We start from the raw sequence: 12,484 nt of genomic DNA, 5'->3' as shown, positions 1-12,484 counted from the left end.
GGTTGCAGGAGCCCAAGTACTCGGACCTTCATCTTCTGCCTTGCCAAGCCATTAGCAAGGAGCTGGATTGGAAGCAGAGAAGCTGGAACTGCAACCAGTACTCCTGTATGGGATGCCAGCATTGCAAGCGGTAGCTTAATTCACTGGGAAACAAAGCCGGCACTATTCTTTACCTCTTTGACTTGTAGCAGTTTTTTACACATTAAGAACACTACAGAAGACTACAATTTTTTTCTACAGCCTCAGCTTTTATATAGCATCCGCTAAAAGCATGGAGACTCTTTGTGCTCTGAAACACTTAGCGTTATCCCATTCTTGAGTAGAACATGCTGCTAATTTGGTAGACTGATGGCCAGGTGGGTGACAAGGACTACAGTACAATGTAAAAAGATGAGTCAGCATAACACCCTTTTTCAAAACAAGGATCTGAAACATCCCTGGCTAAAGAGATGACAGCCATCAGCACTTCTTTCACTATTCTATAAAAATAATGATCCTAAGGAAAGAAAGGTTTTTGCTAACAGGGCTCACTTATAATAAGCCGCTGACTAACCATTGTGATCTTAAAGGAAGACATCACTGGAGTTACAGAGAAAAGAATCCATTACTGGCAGAACAGTTATTTTCAAAAAGGATTCTTAGAATAAAGAAAAGATTCAGCTGTTCAGAACAGATTAAAAAGAGATAAGCTTGTAGAAGGGACTATCCAGAGGGGAAAAGAATCAAAGCAAATTATCTTAGCATTCAGTATGAAAAGATCTATATTCCTGGCAATTCTTTTTTTCTCAATCTCATGAACTTCATTATTTAAAAGGCATCAATTATTCATGTTCATAGTATTAGTCCATATACCATTATTACGTGAAGGGCTTCCCAAGACTGCCCCTTTCCTTCCTCCTCTGGCTGTAAAACATTTTTTTCTTATGACTTTGTTACCCTTAGACCTGCTGGTTCATCTCTGTCCTTCCATTAAGCACAACCTGAAGAACAACCCAATACTTATCATTTCTTTGATTTTTTTTTATTCTAAGGCTTAGCAATAACCTTTCAGCTTGGTTTTTCAACAAAATTGTTCTTTTTATTAACAAGATAAGCATGCTATTTTAAAAGAAATTTTCTAATAGTATGGGTCTCTCTTGTGGCACTTATATTTTATTTTACTCATTTTTATACTTATGTAATATCTACAACTATACATTTTTGAAGGAGACCATTGATTATACCATTTACATTCTACACATTGCCTTTTGGACTGATTTATATTTGTTAAATTATATTTATTTGGCAAGATCTTCATCCCTTTGATCAATGTAATGGTCAACAGGAAAAATGAACCTTGCATTACCCTTTCATATGTTCTGGAGTGGCTAAGGAGCAGGAACAAAAGATTAAAAATAAAAGATACAAGTTCTCACATCTTTTGGGCTTATTTTCAAAGCACACTGTTAATTTTAATTACTGAAACAGAAAAAGAACAAATGGTTTTCATTTTCCATAGTTCAAGGAAATAAAAGAGTTATTTTTCTCAGATAATTAGTCTTAATCAAAATTAATTCATGAAAAGAGTATCAAGATGTACAATACCTGGAGTTTGGTTTCCAGACCAGAGCCAACTTGTTGACAGAAGACTTCGAAGAAATCAGCTACGCCCTCTTCCACCCACAGCAGAGTCACTGAAGTCTGAGTTTTGTTCACTGCAAAGAGTGATTTTGGAGGAGCTGGTTCTGAGTAAAGAAAGAATGTTTTAAAAATTTAATTAGATGTTTTATTTTTTTCATATCATTAGTTATTGGAGTAAACATAAAAAATCCAAATGTAGGTAATTAAGAGCACCATAAGGTTTAATATTGCTTTGGAAAGAAATCCTTTCATGAAGATAGACAATCATCTGAGTAGGAAAGTAGAATATTTTGCCTTTTCCCTCTTCCATTTGATACTTCTCCTTTTGGGACACTTCTGTTTTCTACTTCAGCTTTATTATTGACATACTCTATTAATAGCTTTTGTGTCATCTGCACTGGAGTTAGCATTGCTCTGGTAATACAGAACCTCCAGGGTGAGAAACATAAATCTGTACTTAAAAATGACTGAGAAAAATAAAAGTGATGCCCTCCCTTCTGATGGAGACTTTGCATTTGGTACTTGGCCAATAACCTGTCTTCCTTTCTCTGAAGACTCTTTATAATAACTCAGGCAGAGGACTGTCTTCTTGAAAATTCAGGAAAAACTGAGAGCTGAACAGATGACTTTCTTTTTTAAGGAAAAGATTGTTAGAAAGGGATTGGATGATTTAAAAAATGTTGGAGGCAGATTCGTAGTCTTAGACATTTTATCTTTTTTTTTTTTTTTTTTTTTTTTTTTTTTGACAGGCAGAGTTAGTGAGAGAGAGAGGCACAGAGAGAAAGGTCTTCCTTCTGCTGGTTCACCCCCCAAATGGCCGCAACGGCCAATCCGAAGCCAGGAGCCAGGTGCCTCCTCCTGGTCTGCCATGTGGGTGCAGGACCCAAGCACCTGGGCCATCCTCCACTGCCTTCTCGGGCCACAGCAGAGAGCTAGACTGGAAGAGGAGCAACTGGGACTAGAACCCGGCACCCATATGGAATGCCAGCGCCGCAAAGTGGAGGATTAACCAAGTGAACCACGTCGTCGGCCCCAAACATTTTATCTTGATCAGTGAATTACTGCATTAGTCAAGGAAGCCATGTTGCCTGTGGCCCTTCATACCCATTTCCAGCAATTGGGTCATTGGTTTTGTTGGCTTAAGACAAACCTATTCTCTCTCCTCCATTCTAGTATGGGGTTTGCTGTCTTGCTCCTCCATTCCTAAATTTCTTTGGGTCTTCTGTTTTGATGGCATCTTTCGGATCTTGCCATCCCTCTGGCTCCTCTAGCATGGAAAGTACTATGTTGATCTAAAATCTTAAGCCCAGTGCCTTGCTGGCTGCTGTCAGACTTCCCTGACATTGCTTGTCTGGCATGTATCTTTGCTGCCAGGTTTACAGAACAACCTATTCTGCCCACATCCATGCCCATATCAGACAACTACCCATTGTTTATTATTCGTATTTCTTCTCATTTTCTGCTCCATTCTCCCAAGACTGGCCTGGCTTCATTTTAGTGGTACTTGAAGAAAGTCCTGAGAAGATTATGATCTTTTTCTAGTCTGCACCACTCATGGTCCTGTCCAGAACCAAGGATTATGTCAAAAATAACTCTTGACATGATTTATCTCATGTATGCTAAGCTTATGTCCAACTAAAAAGTGTATTTTTTTCCAGAGACAACCTGACAAGATTAGGTAGAAGGGCTGAAGGAATGAAGAAGTGAGTTAGTCTTGGGCAATCAAAAATTCATGGTAGGCGTCAGGAACCCCTTTTCATTTGCAATTAATTATGTACTCCTCCAGACATCGTCCCATTTCTCTTCTGAAGAAGACCACAGATGAAACATAGAGGTCCATTTCCTCTTCCCACATTCTTCAAAACTGTCATTGTTAACAGGGTTGTGAGTCAGGGAAGGAGTCTTCCAGTGACTGTGACTCATGGAGAACTTGGGTCTCTGGAAGCAAGGGTGAGGTTATTTGGGGCAGAGATGGATGATTAGTTCCTGTGAGCCTGGGTTTTTTCCTCCCTTAAAAATAACACCAAGAACTGCTCCTCAAAGTGAGTCTCTTGGATTAGGATCAAATTCCCTGGGTTGTCTATATATTTCCTCTTATAGAATAGATAAAATCAGCCTAGTGATACAGTCTGAACATTACCCAAATTCTAATCTCCAGATCTGACTTTTTATGCTTGCATTTCCATTCATTTATTATGTATGCCTACTTTAATATCTTACTGCTATTGCAATCAAACTTCACAGTGTCAGAACTGAACCTGGCATCCTCTCCTCACAAATCATTTCTACTTTCCAACTACTTTTTTTTTTTTTTTTTTTTTTTTTTTGACAGGCAGAGTGGACAGTGAGAGAGAGAAACAGAAAGGTCTTCCTTTTGCCGTTGGTTCACCCTCCAATGGCCGCCATGGCTGGCGCGCTGCGGCCGGCGCACCGCGCTGATCCGATGGCAGGAGCCAGGTACTTCTCCTGGTCTCCCATGGGGTGCAGGGCCCAAGTACTCGGGCCATCCTCCACTGCACTCCCTGGCCACAGCAGAGAGCTGGCCTGGAAGAGGGGCACCGGGACAGAATCCGGCGCCCCGACGGGGACTAGAACCCGGTGTGCCGGCGCCACAAAGCAGAGGATTAGCCTAGTGAGCCACGGCGCCGGCCCCTGTTTTCTTTAAATTTTTTTTTATTACATGTCCATCATACTCATTGATCATTGTAATAATTCTTTTTCCTTTTTGCCTGCCTCAAAAAGGTTCATTCTCCATTTGGACAGTGATAGTTTCAAATCCAGCTCTGTTCTTGTTGAATCCTAACCTACCTGTGCATTGTCCATGCACATGCCAAGTTTTAAAGATTTACTTAAATTGGCTACATGCTTCTCATCTAGCTTCACCACCATTCCTACCAACAGACATGCTGCCCCTAGCAATGGCAGTATTTTCACTGACTTTCTTACCTTTAGTCCTTTCTCAAGTACACTGAGTTAGTGTACTCTTTATTTTGCTCATTCTAAGATCAAGACAGAGCCTTGTCTGTTTCCTGATAGACTATCCCTTCTCTGATCTCCTACTGCTCTTAAAAAAATTTCTATTTAATTTGTTTAAAGTCCTGATTCTACTTGATCCTTGTAGATTCTTTAAGAACAATGTATTATAAAGTATTTTGTCTTCACCTTTAACTATCCACCTTTAGGCATTCATGCAATCTTATTGATTAGCTGATTTAGAATATGAGTCAAGATTTATTAATTAATAGCATCAGGATTCAAGTATCAGTCAAAACAGACATATGAGGGCTCAATTTTTATGTTCTCTGCCTTTGTTATAATGATGATGTTGACAAAATAAATTTCTTGACTTCTGAGAGGCTTTGTCAGGGCCATAACTTTCTCGTATATGTACAGAGCATTATCATTTATTAGGTTTGGTGGGAACTATACTTAAATTTCACTACTTGAGACAGCATTGTGTCTTAAATATATTGAGCCCTTGAAATGTGGCTAGTTCAAATTGAGAGGTGTTGTTGATGTAAATTACCAATTAAATTTCAAAGACTTAGCATGAAAAAGCAATACATTACATCATCAATAATTATTCATATTGATTACAGGTTGGAATAGTTCTATGATACTACATTGGATATATCTGCTTAAATAAAGTGTATTGAACTCACTTTTACCTATTTTTTTTTACTAAGGTTTAATGTGGTTATTAGAAAATAAAAAAAATTACATACATAACTCTCCTTATATTTCAGCTGGCTACCTTGAATTAGAACATTCCTTCCAGTTTGCTACAGCAGAAGTCTGGTTACTCTTGTTAGAAGGTGGAGCAGCCCTTCCTCCGCTTCTCCTCTTGTGACAGGGCAAGATCAGCCCAGCTCCAAAACCTCAGATGGTTTAGATGATTCACCTTTTCATCCTCAGGAACAGAACTAAAGGTGGTTAACGGCTCAGCACTGTTTAGGCAATAACATATTACAGGGAATGCAATGACACGCCAAAGTGTTGTGATTGGTCTCCTCTTTTATGTGATAAACTGTGTATCTCCAAATTTCATACTTTAAAACCCTAATCCCAGCACTTCAGATAGTGACTGCATTTTGAGATAGGCCCTGTCAAGAGGTAATTAATTTAAAATGAGCCTTGTGGGTTGGGTCTGATTGGTGTTTTTATGTTCTTCTGCCTTCTGCCATGGGATGAAGCAGCATGCTGGCCTCATCAAGTGTCAACACCCTGTGAGACCTCAGCCTCCAGAACCAGATTAATATCTATTGTTTACAAATTGCCCAGTATGTGGTATTCTGTTAAGTAGTGGAAAACAGGCTAAGATACTCATCAAATGTATTTCCTAACTAGCACCAAATTTATATTCCCAGTTGTGAAGTCTCCATAGAGTTCAGGCAACTTTATCTAACTGCTTACTGAGTATCTGTTCTTTAATGTTTAATAGGCACCTTCAAATATTGACACTTCCAAACCTGCACCACTGATTTTCCTCCACAACCAATCTCTCTCATAATCTTCTGTGACTCAATAAATAGCATCACTGTCCTTCCAATTGCCCAGGCTCTATGTCATGGTGTCTCCCTAGGTTTTGTATACCCACTCATAGTCAACGTCCATAACCATGAGCAGATTCTCTCAGCTCTAACTTCAAAAAATTTTAATTTGATCACTTTTAATCACCTCTGCAGCTACCAGCTCAAACCAAGCAAGGACAGATATATGCATCCCCTAACTTAAATGTTGATGATGTAATTTCCAGAAAGTGTCCAAACTGAAATGCTCTTAAAAAGCAAAGGATGCCAGAGAGAGGATTACTAGCTTTTAACTGATCCATAATCGATGTCATGCAGTATTGTTTGAGGCAATTATGATGTATGGTGATCTCATCTAACTAGATTCCTACTTTTGCTCTTAACCCAAATCGTCTATTCGCACCAGAATAATTCTATGAAACACATTTGGTCATGTGACTTCTTGGCTTAATCCCTCCCAAGGAATATTTTCTCACTCGTGAAAATGTCTTTACAATGGCCCGCCATGATCTTGCCCCTTGTTATCTCTCTGCCGTGGTACCTACTACTCCCTGCCTTGTTCATTCCACTCCATCCACACTGACTTCCTGTCTTTTCTCTGAACTTGTCAGACACATGTTGCTTGCAGAGCTTTGCACCTGGGTTTCCCTCTGCTTACAGAATTCCTCCCAGGCATCCCCTGGCTCACTCACCTGCTTCAGGTTTGAACTCCAACACCACCTATACAAAAATTTGCATTTTTGGGATCTTAGAAAAGTAATGAAAAGTGCATATTATGGAAAAAAAATCATGGATTAAACTTTTTCTGCAGGGGCCAGCACTGTGGCGCAGTAGGTTAATCTTCCGCCTAATTTTTAATTCCATTTTCTATGGACCTTTTGACTTACTCTTCTACATTTAGAATGGATATATATTTCTTCTTCCCTTTTCTCCATTCATCCATTTATCGTCCTTTATTTCTCTTTGTGCTACCCTAACACGATTTATTCACATTCCTATCTCATTGGACTCATTTTTTGGGTGGGGGCCGAAAACAGGATAGTAAGTTTGTCACACTAGCAGAGGATTCAAGAAGAGGGTGGATAGGGAGAGGTATGTCAAACTTGACAGTGCTATGATTTAACAACACTTACCAAAGATAGGGACTACATATATCCAAGCAACTGTTTCCAAAACTGTAAACTCACCAACTTCTACACAATAGCAAGCAATGGCCTCATTTGGGAGTAGGACCATAAAAGGCAGCACTGTGTAATGTATGGGTTTTCCTAAAGTCAGAAATTACATTTCACCAAATGTCTGTCATTATTTATAATCTACTAAAATATTATGAGAGATGACAGTGAAAGAAACAGAAAAAGACTAGATTTAATATTCCCTAAATTCCCAACATCTCAAAGTGTTCTGATTCTCTCTTGCCTATAGCAAAATTATGTTTTAAATATTTATAATCTATATAAAAGTTTCCATAACTGAGATTAAGAAAATCAAGCCACTGTCCTAATCACTAAAATCTAAAGACGACGAAGAAGAATAGGGAACAGAAAACCATAGGGCTCCTCCCTGCTCTGTTGAACATGTTCATAGAAAATTGAAATTTTTAGAAAAAAATACACCCCCAATCCAGGAAAATGTAAATAACAGAAGGAGTAAAAGTATAAAACTTCTGTTTTCGAACTAGGCTCTAGAATGTGTAAAGTGGGTCATATTTCTCTGAGATCACCTGCTCAAATGAGGACATTGCAGTAAATTACCTCAAACTCTCTGCAAGCACTGAGATCAAGGGATTCCTTATCCAGAACCTGCTGGAATATGATTGTGGTCTGGGTAAAGCAGAAGCTTCAGAGCAGTGGTGTGCAAATTCCGTTCTGTGGTTTTCTTTTTCTTCATTGTCTGTTTCGTCTCAGTTTCTCTCGCTGCTGCCTCCCCCTCTGCTCCACCTCTAAATGCTGCAGTGGTTCTTTTAGCCTACGTCCAGTGCTTCTCTTCTCTACTCTGTTGCTATCAATGGCTTTGTGATATAATCCAGATACTCTCAAGTTTTATTTGTAGCTCTGCATTTCTCCCTATTTCCAGGCACATGGATCAATGATGTCTTTACATCTGCTCTTCAGTGTCCACAAATCATTTCAAACTTCGTGTATCCAAGGAAGAATCCTTGTTCTTTATCCCAAATGTACTCCTCTTTTAGTTTTTCTACTTATTTATTTGATAGGGCGAGAGAGAGAAAGAGAAGAGGGAGAGTAGGGAGAGAAAGGAGAGAACAAGGGGGGGAGAGGAAGAGAGAGGGAGAGACAGAGAGAGAGCACACTTCTATCAGCTGGTTTATACCCCAAATGTCTGCACCTGCCCAGGGCCAAAGCCAACAGCCAAAACCTCAATCTAGATCTCCCACTTAAGAGCTGAGATCCTGTCAGGTCTGTGTTACCAGAAAGCTAGAATCAGGAGCCAGGGGCCAGCATTGTGGCTGAGCAGGTAAAAGACACCTGCTGTGGTGCCGGCACCTCATTTGGGTGCTGGTTTGAGTCCTGTTTGCTCCGCTTCCAAGTTAGCTCCCTGCTAATGCACCTGGAAAGCAGCAGAATATGGCCGAAGTGCTTGGGCACCTGCACCCAAATGGGATACCCAGAAGAAGCTCCTGGCTCCTGACTTTGGATAGGCCCAGCTCTGGCCATTGTACCCATTTATTGTACCCATTTGGGGAGTGAACCAGTAGATGGAAGATTCTCTCTCTCTCGTTAAAGATTTATTTATTTATTTGAAAGTCAAAGTTACACAGAGAGAGAAGGAAGGAGAAGCTTTATCCACTACGCCGCAGCACCAGTCTCTCTCTTCCTCTCTCTCTCTCTGTCTCTTTCTCTCCCCCTCCTCTCTCTGTAACCGTGATTATCAATAAATGCATCTTTAAAATATCAATAAATCAATAAATACATCTTTAAAAAAAAGTACCTGGAGCCAAGTCAGATATGGAACCCCAAGCACTTTGCTGTGAGATAGGATTTTTTTTTTTTGAGATGTATTTATTTATTTGGAAAGTTAGAGTTACAAAGCAAAAGGGAGAGACAGAAAGAGGGAGGTCTTTCATCTGCTGGTTCACTCACTAGATGACTGCAATGGCCAGTGTTGGACTAGCTGAAGCCAGGAGCCAGGAGCTCCATTTGTGTCTCCCACGTGGGTACAGGGGCCAGTTGTGGTGATAGCTTTAATGATATTCTGATTGGAACAATCTGAAAAATCTGTGTGCCAAAATTATATTTTTTATGTAAAGTAGAATTAATATGACTTCTACGTATGCCAAGTTGAATGCTGTGCAGAAAGCTAAAATGACTAGAATGTAAGCACTGCAAATCATAATTCAGTTATTACTAAAGCAAAATGTTATTTTACTTCCCTAAAAGCTGACACTTGTTTTTTGGTTATATATTAACTGGAATATTATGTTACACTTTGAGATCAGCAATTTCAACTCAATTTAACAGTATCTTTTGAGCAGTTACAGGTGGCAAAGCATTGTGTTACAGAAAGTTGAAAGAGCTTATAAAACACAATAACATGATTAGTAGAATAGAAAATAGAATTTTTGACAATAGGATAAAATATACAGTTATTTAGTTTTTAGGAAGAAATATACAAACAGTTGCATTATATATAGATTGTCATGTTTTCAGGAGAAGTATAAAGACAAAATTTCACCTAACATTAAGATATCATTGGAGAACAGCTTATTGATTCCCAGTGCTATGATTCAGTAGAAGTAATTTTTTTGAAACTTGTTTTTCCTTCCTGAAAAGTTCAAGAAACATTTAAAGTAGTATCTATTTGAAAATGTAATGTTGAGAGAATATCACACTAGATACTTTCTAAGCTCTCTCCATCTCTAAAATCCTACCATTACTTGCTTCCTCTCACCTTAATAAGATGGTAAGCACCTCTGTCTTCCAGTATGGTATCTATTCTGCTCACAAAAACATATATAATTGAAACTGCTCTGTCTTGGTAGTATAAACGTCTATTTTCCACTTAGAAAAGAGAATGAGCTGTGGTTTGTTGTTATTTAATGGAGGCAAGCCTGTGCTGAATCCACCTATGCAGCATCTGTTCTCTTAGCATGATTACTGCCACACCCACACCTGTTCACCCCTGTTACCTAGCTTGACAAGGCGGAGCATGGAGGTATTACTTCCTCTTTCCGTGCAAGCAGTTACTGAAAGGTTGTAGATGTCTCCTGGAGGCAAGCTGAGAATTGCGGTCATGACATTGCGTGTTACCTGCAAGAATATTGAAAATTGAGAGCTTAATCTTTCTAGTGAATGAGCCAGCACCCACCCACACTCCAACAGACACAGAGCCATAGCAGATATTTCCTCTCTGCTGCAGTCTATAATGGATTATATTATGAACACAGTATATCCTCTGAACGCTATATATATTTATTTTTGAAAAATTTATTTATTTTGAAAGTCAGAGTTACGTAGAGAGACGGAAACAGAAGAGATATGGGCGTCACAAATGGTAGCTTTACCTGCTGCACCACAACACTGGCCCCTATAAATTTAACAACTGAGCCAAATGCCAGGCAGCACTAAAATTTAATAATACATATCAGATAGAATAATTTGATAGTAAATTTCCTTATTTAGAAAAGGGTATTCCTCTGTTTTCCACATAGTCACAGCAGGTTTTAGGAAAAGGTGTTGCTGGGGCCTGCACTGTGGTGCAGCAGGTTGAGCCCCATATGGGTGTGGGTTCAAATCTCTGCTGCTCCACTCCCCATCCAGCTCCTTGCTAGTGTGCCTGGGAAAGCAATGGAAGATGCTCCAAGTCCCTGGGCTCCTGCCTCCTATGTGGGAGAACCAAAGAAACTCCTGGCTCCTGGCTTCCAGCTGGCCCATCCTTGGCTGGTATAGCCATTTGGGATTGAACCAGCAGATGGAACATCTCTCTGACTCTCCTTCCCTCTCTCTCAGCAACTATGCCTTTCAAATAAGTAAATAAATAAAATAAATCTTAAGAAAAAGAAAGCAAAGGGGATTTCTGGGTTGTTATAGAACATTCAGGAGAAACTGAGCAGTGCCTGTACATCTATTGTGTCCTGACTACACATCCCATCCTTCCCGCAGCAAAGAGGCTACGTGACACAATCCCGACCAATGGATTTTAACCAGAAGTCACATGCACAACTTGGAGTTCAAATTACGTCCTGTAAGTGCTGGACTTCCAACATTCTCTTATCCCTCCCTGCAGGCTGGAATTGGCTGCAATGACTTCCCTGTGTAGATGAGGACTCCACATAGTGGCAGATGGAGGAATAGAAGCTGGGTTCCTGGATGACTGCTTACAACAGAAAAGCCTTAGTCGCCCTGGGCTATCACAAGAGAAACATAAGCCTATATTGTGTTTTAGTCGCTTTCTTTTGTTTGTCTGTTTGTTGTTTTACGGTAGTTTCATCTGAACCCTAATTAATATAATGTTGAAAAGTCTAATGTACCAGAAGAAAAGGAATCAATATTTCCAAAATACCCACATATATAGGGAGAGTATTTACACTTAAATGTAAATAAAATCAGTAGTTACAAATATTTCAATACCTTGTTAAGAGACTCCAAGGTAAGCTCTAGGCTAGGAAGAATTTAATTTTTACTGTCCAATCTCCAGAGCCTAAAGCAGTGCCATCTGGCATACAAATATTTGTTCAATATCTCCATAAATGTTTATGTAATGATATTTGATAGTTCACACAACTATATTTTCAGATGCCTAATGCTGAAATTCAAAGAAACATACACTCTTTTTAATTTTCTTCTTTCCTTCTGCTACAACCATCCAGTGTAGCATTCTAGAATGTGACAGGTCTGTTGTGTCGTCCCCATATGTCCAGCTGATATATAGCAGGCTGTTGAAATATTCCACAGAAGTGATTTCTGGAGCTACTGGGGCTGGAAGGGAGAAAACGGGATAATTTAGTGTAACACACTAATGAAAATTAAAATACTTCTCAGTGAAACATGAAATCACATGTAGAGTTAAATTAGAGATTAAAATTCACACCACAGGTTGGCCTGGGGTCTAATGGACTTCTGCACAGCAGAGGGTAGGTGGGTGGTACAGGGTAGGTTTTTTATCCAGGGGACCCCACCTTGCTTATCTCATACACAAGAAAGCCAGACCCATTTATGCCTGAGGGTATAGCATGATCTTTTATATAAATTTTACAGTTACAAGATTCCTACACTATTCACTTACTTGATCAGGTACATTTATTGCACTAGTTAATTTAATATTAACAGACATTGGTAAAATTATTACCCAAACAGTATTTGAAAATGTGTGTTCTT

General features: G+C 39.4%; 1 protein-coding gene across 3 annotated transcripts in view; it reads right to left on the bottom strand.

The window, feature by feature from the left end:
• PTPRO (protein tyrosine phosphatase receptor type O) overlaps window positions 1-12,484 on the bottom strand; it is a 266,448-nt gene that overhangs the window by 54,885 nt on the left and 199,079 nt on the right. For 2 of the 3 annotated variants that reach the window (XM_008259342.4, NM_001082750.1), the window contains 3 exon segments: window positions 11,934-12,085; window positions 10,297-10,417; window positions 1,585-1,724 (listed from right to left, as the gene is read on the bottom strand). In XM_008259342.4, the coding sequence (XP_008257564.1) occupies window positions 1,585-1,724; window positions 10,297-10,417; window positions 11,934-12,085 (413 nt within the window). 3 annotated transcript variants of the gene reach the window in all.

This window comes from Oryctolagus cuniculus, chromosome 9, assembly GCF_964237555.1.
Source record: "Oryctolagus cuniculus chromosome 9, mOryCun1.1, whole genome shotgun sequence".
NCBI classification, from domain to species: Eukaryota; Metazoa; Chordata; class Mammalia; order Lagomorpha; family Leporidae; genus Oryctolagus; species Oryctolagus cuniculus.
The sequence above is the reverse complement of the archived record's forward strand: the minus strand, read 5'-3'. Positions and strand labels throughout refer to the sequence as shown.